At 43.6% G+C, this 9782-nt stretch overlaps 2 protein-coding genes across 2 annotated transcripts; one reads left to right on the plus strand and one right to left on the minus strand.

Annotated features, from left to right (window-relative positions):
* Positions 1-903: 903 nt before the first annotated feature.
* cfap144 (cilia and flagella associated protein 144) lies at positions 904-5121 on the plus strand (the record flags this gene model as incomplete). Its single annotated transcript, XM_084472860.1, has 4 exons — positions 904-1030; positions 1135-1194; positions 1435-1538; positions 5005-5121. 4 exons carry the CDS (start codon positions 904-906, stop codon positions 5116-5118), a joined length of 405 nt encoding a protein of 134 aa, XP_084328986.1. The 3' UTR covers positions 5119-5121.
* On the minus strand, positions 4783-9157 carry ebna1bp2 (EBNA1 binding protein 2). Its single transcript, XM_084472859.1, has 9 exons — positions 8754-9157; positions 8260-8343; positions 7961-8130; positions 7671-7794; positions 7197-7286; positions 6875-6950; positions 6476-6566; positions 5446-5620; positions 4783-5354 (listed from the first exon to the last, which is right to left on the minus strand). The coding sequence occupies exons 1-9, from the start codon at positions 8877-8879 to the stop codon at positions 5307-5309; spliced, it is 984 nt and encodes a 327-aa protein (XP_084328985.1). The 5' UTR covers positions 8880-9157; the 3' UTR covers positions 4783-5306.
* Between the last annotated feature and the right edge of the window lie 625 nt (positions 9158-9782).

Raw genomic sequence — 9782 nt, forward strand, 5'->3', positions numbered from 1 at the left:
GAAGAAGAAGGCAAGCAGAAGAAAGGGAAAACCTTTTAGGATCACAGTCACTGGGGAGGCTGTGCACCGCCTGGTTTCCCTGCTGAGATGCAGGCCTGCAGGGCTGGCAGGGTGACACTGAACCAGGGTCTATCGACAACACACAGGCAGTGGAGTACGGACTAAAGACTGGAGAGAGGAGAGCGGACAAAGAGCGTTAAATAAAACCTCTTATCCTTCAACATCCCATGAAGAGACGCTTCTTATTCAGTCGTCAATAAAACGGGTGAAAGGGAAGGAAAAGGCGGACTGGCAAGGGGCTCGTTTTGTGTTGAAAAGTGGTAGGTTGGATTAAATAACTTTTTAAAAACCCTCTTCAACAAAGGTAACGGTGGGATCGGTATGAGGTCAGACTAGATGATTATGGCAAAAGTTGAAAAAGGGCATATCCTAGGCTACTACAGAGTCGGCCCCCAATATGTGATTCATAACCTTTTTTGGAGAATTTCTGATATATTCATTGCATTTTATGTTTTGAAATTGTGCAAATACAAAGTATGTGAGCTTTGGTGTGTTTCAACCTTGACCCTTGAGGTTTACTTGCCACACACACACACACACACACACACACACACACACACACACACACACACACACACACACACACACACACACACACACACACACACACACCCGTGATTTTTTTTGCAACAACTTTCTGTCTGATGATCGCAATTTCTGGCCGGCTAATTGACAAATGTCAAGTCCATATCCCGTTCAGATCAAAGGTGGTTCCACAGCGCCCCCGTCTGGCTGGCCGCGGTATCGCAAGTGTATCGCAATGTTTTCTGTTTTCTGTTTCCATGGTGAGTTTCCCCAGTGCGTTCATTCCCAGTGAGGTGCGGATTTGCTTGAGGTGCTAAAATGTCCAAACCAGAGAAGACACCTCTGGATGTTGTCCACCAAAACGCAATTCATGTTGAAACCATCCGGAAAGAACAAAGTACCCAGAAACTCTACACGGAGTTCAACATCAACCCATACAAGAAGCGTGAGTGCATGGCCGTGTTTACTAAGTATTTAGGTTAATGTCCCGTTAAAACTATTACCTTAAACTACACCGAATAATAAGGGTTAATCCATGTATTGTTATAGTTCATGTTCTGACGGACAAGCCGACGGTGCGCGGTGAAGAGAAGGAGGCGGTGGAGGACCGTGAGTACAGCTCGACCAAAACATGACGTTACCCCCACAATAAAGATAATTTCGAAATCAATTATGTGGCTAAAAATATATTATAGTCTAGAGGCAGAGACTCCAATTCTGAAATAAATCACGCGTAAACCCAGCATGTTTGAGTTGAGTCTCCAGAGGTCTTCCGATCATGTGGATTGGTTTAAAGATCATGTTTTTTAAGGGTTAATCATTGCATTGACAGAAGAATCCTTCAAACAGACTCCTTCATACAAGCCCATCACAAGGCATGGCTGGAGCCGACCAGGAAGTACGACCACCCCCAGACGGAGAGCCAGGAGATCGGCTGGTTCTCCAAACCACTGGTAAACACAACATCATCCATTCACCTCCAAACCACTGGTAAACACAACATCATCCATTCACCTCCAAACCACTGGTAAACACATTCATTCATCTCCAAACCACTGGTAAACACATCATCCATTCACCTCCAAACCACTGGTAAACACATTCATTCATCTCCAAACCACTGGTAAACACAACATCATCCATTCACCTCCAAACCACTGGTAAACACAACATCATCCATTCACCTCCAAACCACTGGTAAACACATTCATTCATCTCCAAACCACTGGTAAACACAACATCATCCATTCACCTCCAAACCACTGGTAAACACAACATCATCCATTCACCTCCAAACCACTGGTAAACACAACATCATCCATTCACCTCCAAACCACTGGTAAACACATTCATTCATCTCCAAACCACTGGTAAACACACCATCCATTCACCTCCAAACCACTGGTAAACACAACATCATCCATTCACCTCCAAACCACTGGTAAACACATCATCATCCATTCACCTCCAAACCACTGGTAAACACATCATCCATTCACCTCCAAACCACTGGTAAACACAACATCATCCATTCACCTCCAAACCACTGGTAAACACATCATCATCCATTCATCTCCAAACCACAACATCATCCATTCACCTCCAAACCACTGGTAAACACATCATCATCCATTCACCTCCAAACCACTGGTAAACACAACATCATCCATTCACCTCCAAACCACTGGTAAACACAACATCATCCATTCATCTCCAAACCACTGGTAAACACATCATCATCCATTCACCTCCAAACCACTGGTAAACACATCATCATCCATTCACCTCCAAACCACTGGTAAACACAACATCATCCATTCACCTCCAAACCACTGGTAAACACAACATCATCCATTCATCTCCAAACCACTGGTAAACACATCATCCATTAATCTCCAAACCACTGGTAAACACATCATCATCCATTCATCTCCAAACCACTGGTAAACACATCATCCATTCATCTCCAAACCACTGGTAAACACAACATCATCCATTCATCTCCAAACCACTGGTAAACACATCATCCATTCATCTCCAAACCACTGGTAAACACAACATCATCCATTCATCTCCAAACCACTGGTAAACACATCATCCATTCATCTCCAAACCACAACATCATCCATTCATCTCCAAACCACTGGTCAACACATCATCCATTCATCTCCAAACCACTGGTAAACACATCATCCATTCATCTCCAAACCACTGGTAAACACAACATCATCCATTCATCTCCAAACCACTGGTAAACACAACATCATCCATTCACCTCCAAACCACTGGTAAACACATCATCATCCATTCATCTCCAAACCACTGGTAAACACAACATCATCCATTAACCTCCAAACCACTAGTAAACACATCATCCATTCATCTCCAAACCACTGGTAAACACAACATCATCCATTCACCTCCAAACCACTGGTAAACACATCATCCATTCATCTCCAAACCACTGGTAAACACAACATCATCCATTCATCTCCAAACCACTGGTAAACACATCATCCATTCATCTCCAAACCACTGGTAAACACAACATCATCCATTCATCTCCAAACCACTGGTAAACACAACATCCATTCATCTCCAAACCACTGGTAAACACATCATCCATTCATCTCCAAACCACTGGTAAACACATCATCATCCATTCATCTCCAAACCACTGGTAAACACATCATCCATTCATCTCCAAACCACTGGTAAACACATCATCATCCATTCATCTCCAAACCACTGGTAAACACAACATCATCCATTCATCTCCAAACCACTGGTAAACACATCATCCATTCATCTCCAAACCACTGGTAAACACAACATCATCCATTCACCTCCAAACCACTGGTAAACACATCATCCATTCATCTCCAAACCACTGGTAAACACAACATCATCCATTCATCTCCAAACCACTGGTAAACACATCATCCATTCATCTCCAAACCACTGGTAAACACAACATCCATTCATCTCCAAACCACTGGTAAACACATCATCCATTCATCTCCAAACCACTGGTAAACACATCATCATCCATTCATCTCCAAACCACTGGTAAACACATCATCCATTCATCTCCAAACCACTGGTAAACACATCATCATCCATTCATCTCCAAACCACTGGTAAACACAACATCATCCATTCATCTCCAAACCACTGGTAAACACATCATCCATTCATCTCCAAACCACTGGTAAACACAACATCATCCATTCATCTCCAAACCACTGGTAAACACAACATCATCCATTCATCTCCAAACCACTGGTAAACACATCATCCATTCATCTCCAAACCACTGGTAAACACATCATCCATTCATCTCCAAACCACTGGTAAACACATCATCCATTCATCTCCAAACTACTGGTAAACACAACATCATCCATTCATCTCCAAACCACTGGTAAACACAACATCATCCATTCATCTCCAAACCACTGGTAAACACATCATCCATTCATCTCTAAACCACTGGTAAACACATCATCCATTCATCTCCAAACCACTGGTAAACACATCATCCATTCATCTCCAAACCACTGGTAAACACATCATCCATTCATCTCCAAACCACTGGTAAACACATCATCATCCATTCATCTCCAAACCACTGGTAAACACATCATCCATTCATCTCCAAACCACTGGTAAACATCAGCCGTTCATCTCCAAACCACTGATAAACACATCATCCATTCACCTCCAAACCACTGGTAAACACATCCATTCATCTCCAAACCACTGGTAAACACATCATCCATTCATCTCCAATCCACATCATCCATTCATCTCCAAACCACTAGTAAACACATCATCCATTCATCTCCAAACCACATCATCCATTCATCTCCAAACCACTGGTAAACACATCATCCATTCATCTCCAAACCACTGGTAAACACATCATCTATTCATCTCCAAACCACTGGTAAACACATCATCCATTCATCTCCAAACCACTGGTAAACACATCATCCATTCATCTCCAAACCACTGGTAAACACATCATCCATTCATCTCCAAACCACTGGTAAATACATCATTCATTCATCTCCAAACCACATCATCCATTAATCTCCAAACCACTGGTAAACACATCATCCATTCACCTCCAAACCACTGGTTAACAGCCATTCATCACCTAACTACTGGTAAAAACGACATCAACCATTCAGCTCGGATTTCTTACACCTTGTTTATTTTAATTTAAGATGTAGTTTATGCATCGTCAAAAAGCAAATATCAAACGACTTCAAGTACAGTAGAAATCCAAAGTGGCGCTCCAAAGAGGAAACTAACTAATTGTTAGAAAAGTTACTCAAATTACAACCGATAATTCCCATCTATTCTGTCTTTGTCCAATAGTGTTTGATGTTCTCCATCCTTCTTCCTGCCCAGATCGTCTCGGACCGCAGCGACAGGAGACTGAGTTTCCATCGTCAGAACACAGAGATCACCAAATACATGGACGCTGCCTGGCGCCTCAAGGAACAGACTCACAACCTCAGCTGAGCGGCCTGAAGACGGCCATCCACAACACATCCATAGCCTTTGTCGTGTACGTACTTGCATAGTACATGAAACAGCACAACTCATTTAAAAATTAAAAGACGTTCCAATATAATACTGCCTATTTTATGCAACATCAATACAGGCACAAACATATATACAATGTTTTTGTTATCAAAAAATGTTCATGTTTATTTGTGAGACTTCATCTTCTTGCGCACTGATTTTCCTGGCCGCTTCTGAAAGCAAGAGATAAAGAGGTGTTAGAGGAATGGCCGTACAACAGGTAACGTACCGGGCGGTCGTGTGTGTGTGTGTGTGTGGACCTACATTCTGCGCTCCCTTGCCGCCCTTCTTGCCGCCCTTCTTGCCCCCCTTCCCGTGGGCCGTCTTGGAGCGGAACGTCGACACGTCGTTGTGGCTCTCCTTTGTGTTCCACTTCTTGCCGCTCTTCTTGCCCCCGAAGCCGAAGCGGTCGTCTTTGGATTTCCTCTTGGCGTTGGGTCTGGGGACGGGTCAGGGGATCGAGCGTTAGGGTTCTTTCTTAGATGGGAATGATGTGATAATAGAGGACAGGACAGACCAAAGCTCAGGCTCGTCACAACACTGTGTAGAAGGAGAGCTTCAGGTCTGACCACACTGTTGTATACGTCTGTCACTAATGTGATATCGTCATGGAAACCCCAAAGGTCGTAGACTTGGGTTATACTCGTCTTTTCAATGCAACCTTTCCCATAATCAGATAACTGAAAACCAAATCCAATCACAAGTTGCATTGAAGAAACAAGGGTAAGCAAGGCCATATAGACCAGATGTTTTTAAATGTTGTGGAAGCCTAGCCTGGCTATTGCCAGACCAAGCTCAATGGTAGATTGCACGTTAGTCTGGGGAAGCTGCTGTCATTTTCTTCAGCACAAGACGCGTGATCAACGGGCAGAGTTAAATTGACTCTGTACACAATTGGCTGCTTGCCGTCGCTTCCCCGTCGTCATTGTGTTGAAACATCCGATAGCGTGCCAGCGGGGAAAAGCCAGCTTGGTGATTGGCTCCTGCAAAAACGTATCGAAACTAAAAAGAAATGTATTGCTCTTCTCCAGACCCTTCTGCAGGGTGAACTCAAATCGCCGGCAGAATAGGCGGGGCAACCCAGTCTAGTGGAAGCCAGCAATTCTTCAACAATGTAGAAAAAAACGTTATGTTATATAAGGAGAGAGAGACATATCGGAGTAGCCAGAACGACGGGCGTGGGCCAAAATATTTGGCAGTTGGGACTCAACGTTCACCCTGAAGAGAGCAGCTGTAATGAGAGCGAGTGGTAGTCATGCGAGTGAACGGCAGTAATGTGAGCAGAGTCTCCTACCCTCTCTTGGCCGCGTCAGCCTTGCTCTTCTGGCCAGAGGCTGCAGGCCCCTTCTGGTCTCCATCCAAGAAGTCCAGTTTGTCGGTCATACCTTGAAAAAAAAAGGAACAAGTCATAACGTCATTAACATTCTGATGAAAAATAAAGTATATGTTGGTTTTAAATAAGTTTCATATGCTTTATATCATATTATAATCTACCAAAAATCATTAGGAGCCATCCAACTGTTGTCCCACAAGTTTCTACAATATCCTCTGGGAATGACTACAAATACACTCTTAAGAAGTCCAAACTGAACTCTAGTTTATGCGTTTCTGTCGTCTCAACAAGTTCAGAATAACTTGCATATGAAGCAGTGCGTATCAATCACACACACCAATGGCCTCCAGGCCTCCTTACCCTTCTGGTACTTCTTCACAGCGTTCATCATGGCCTTCTTCTCCTTCTGCCTCTTCTGGATCACCTCCACTTGGACCTGGAACACATTCAACTGTCAACCTACACGCTCATGCCCCAACAATACTCTGACCCCCTGATAATCTGCTCCCATGGGACCTGTTCATGGAGTGACGCACAGCGCCGGGGTTAGGGAACGTTTACAACCAGGAAGTTCCTTTTACATAACAGCTCACCTCTGAGTGGATTACCCCCTTTACCAAAACAAAGCACGCATGCACGCACACACACACACACACACGCACACACACATAAAAGTACCAACCTTTTTGCCAAACTTTCTCTGCTCACGGAGCTTCTTGGCCTTTTCGGACTTCTCCAGTATGGCTTGTTTTGAAATGAGTTTCTTTCTGATCTAAATAAAAGCAAACACAAAACGCACATATTAATGTCACAAAACAAAGTGTGTAAATAGATGAATGGCTGAAAAGATTCACACCAAGGCAGCGTCAGTCACCCCTTGGCAGACAAATCGGACCAGATTAACATCGAAATCCCGATATTGACAAAATTTGCAATGCAATATGTTTCATGAATATTACGTCATCGATATTCATTTAGATATCTTTACAGATTATTTCAACTGACAGTCATATTGGACACAATAACATGAATAAATAAAAGGTGCGGAATAAGTTGAGAGCCAAAGACATTAACGGTACAGTACACCAGTAACCCGCCATCATCAGGAAAATATGAAGTACTCCAGTCCGCTCTTCCTCTGACACATGGCTCTCACCTTCGTCATCTGCTGGTCTGACTTGGCCATCTCTGCAAAGTAGTCCTCTGGTCTCTTGGTGAAGATGTTGAGCTTCTTCAGACGGGGCAGGGCTTCTAGAACGCTGGCTTGAGCTTGGCGGTAACTACGACAAACCAACGTGGAGTTAATACGTTGATTTACACAAAGAGCATACAGAGCAAGACTGTCTGTATACATTTGATGTGTGTGTGCGCGCGCACACACACATCAAACTTTTGCATCAATCGTACTTGGAAGAGACAGAGGCACAACCCTTTGAGGATACTTACAAGAACATCTCTCTCTGGAAATCATCGTCTGCATTCACGGCGCCGTCTGCCGCTGGGAGCTTTCCCTCCGCCCGGGCCAGGATGTCCTCGGTCGGCAGGTTGGTGAGATCCAACCGCTCCACCCACGGCAGGCTCCTGGAGAGCTCAGCCAGAGACTGCCGGATGCCCTCCTGCACGGTGGACAACGACATACGCTACGTTAACAATAATAATATAATAATAAATAAGACAATCCTTCATTTAAAAACCACAGAGTTGTACAGTATCACGACACAACGACCGTGTGCTGCTGGACTCACCACGTTGTTGACGAAGGTTTTGCTCTTGGTTGTGAGGACGTTCATCCCGGGCTTCAGGAGCCCTTTGGCGAACGCATCTTGAAGCTGAAAACAAAACGCAGCTTTATGATGAGTCAAAACGTAACTTTATATTGAATAAAACACTGCTTTATGATGAGTCAAAACATAACTTTAAAATTAATAAAACACAGCTTTATGAAGAGTGAATACATAGCTGTATGATGAATAAAAACACAGCTTTATGATGAGTCAAAACATAACTTTATAATGAATAAAACGACAGCTTTATAAGGATAATGTCACAGCTTTATAATGATACATAACAGCTTTATATGAATTAACACAGCTTTATATGAATAAACACAGCTTTATAATGAATTAACACAGCTTTATAATGATCAACAACAGCCTTCTAATGAATGCTTTATAATGATAAACACAGCTTTATAGGGATAATGCCCAGGCCGTGCAGCACACAGTCCAGTCCTCCGTACCTCGGAGTCCGACATCTCGCTGTCGTCCTCCTCAGATTCGGTGCCGAGCTGCTCGTCCTCCTCCTCCTCCTCCTCCTCCAGGTCCTCAATATCCTCCATGTCGTCCATGCTGGTTTCGAGAGTCATGTAGCTAGAGTATAACTTTTATATAACTCTTAATAGTCCACCGTACAGATGTGTGGCGTGCGGGGTTCCTGGGAAGTTGATTCCTGAACGCATGGGGGATGTGCGTCTCACGTGGGCAGGAAGTGCCGCGGGGCGTTGCTCCGAAGTCCCGCCGACTGAGAACACGAGGACTCACCAAAGGTTCCGGATGCAACAACCGCTGAGTTGTTGGTTAAAGTTGAATACATCAAATTGTGACGTTAAGTTGTGATATTAAAGCACTTAATGTGCCCAATGCGAAACACTGTACCTCGAATGGCTCTGCTGAATTGCATCATTGTGGTTGTGTCCAATAGCTCTGTAAAATGTGGTGAATAAAGTTTGTCTCACAGAGACATTTCACATTGCGTGTAGCCCACCGCAATCCACAAAAATGATTTACTTGTGCTTTGTAAAATGATAGCAACACCCACTTTCAGGACAGAACAAACTTGTCGCATTTGTGGATCTGATGTTTTGCCCAATATTAACTGCAGCTGATGAATGATTGATTGGTAAATGTAGCTGCGTACATAGCCTACACCTCTGGAGGGCGATACGCAGATTGGTATTGCCTTCTCCTTCTTTTCTTGGTCAGAAAAAAAAACGTAACCCAGTAGGAGGGTGTGGGAACCTGAAAGAGAACACACAGGGAGAAATGACATACATAAATCTATGTCAGGGCTCTTTAAATATTCACTAAACCTGGCTCACCATACCCCAAGGAGCTGTCAAAAAACTGTGATACATCGGCTGTAAAATGGTGACAAAGTGGATGGCAAAATACGGCCAGAGGGATGTATGCAAAATACACCAAAAAAATGCAAAATATGTGAATATGAATAAATATAAATTTATTCTCTGTAGCATCTCTATAGCACCATC

The sequence above is a fragment of the Micromesistius poutassou genome (assembly GCF_964030765.1).
Source record: "Micromesistius poutassou genome assembly, chromosome: 9".
NCBI lineage: Eukaryota > Metazoa > Chordata > Actinopteri > Gadiformes > Gadidae > Micromesistius > Micromesistius poutassou.

Coding starts and splice junctions, on each gene's coding strand:
- ebna1bp2 (XM_084472859.1), bottom strand. CDS start 8,879: ATGACTCTCGAAACCAGCATGGACGACATGGAGGATATTGAGGACCTG. Junction 7,795..7,960: donor TTCCAGAGAGAGATGTTCTT/GTAAGTATCCTC, acceptor GGTTTGTCGTAG/TTACCGCCAAGCTCAAGCCA. Junction 7,287..7,670: donor CAGACCAGCAGATGACGAAG/GTGAGAGCCATG, acceptor GCTTTTATTTAG/ATCAGAAAGAAACTCATTTC.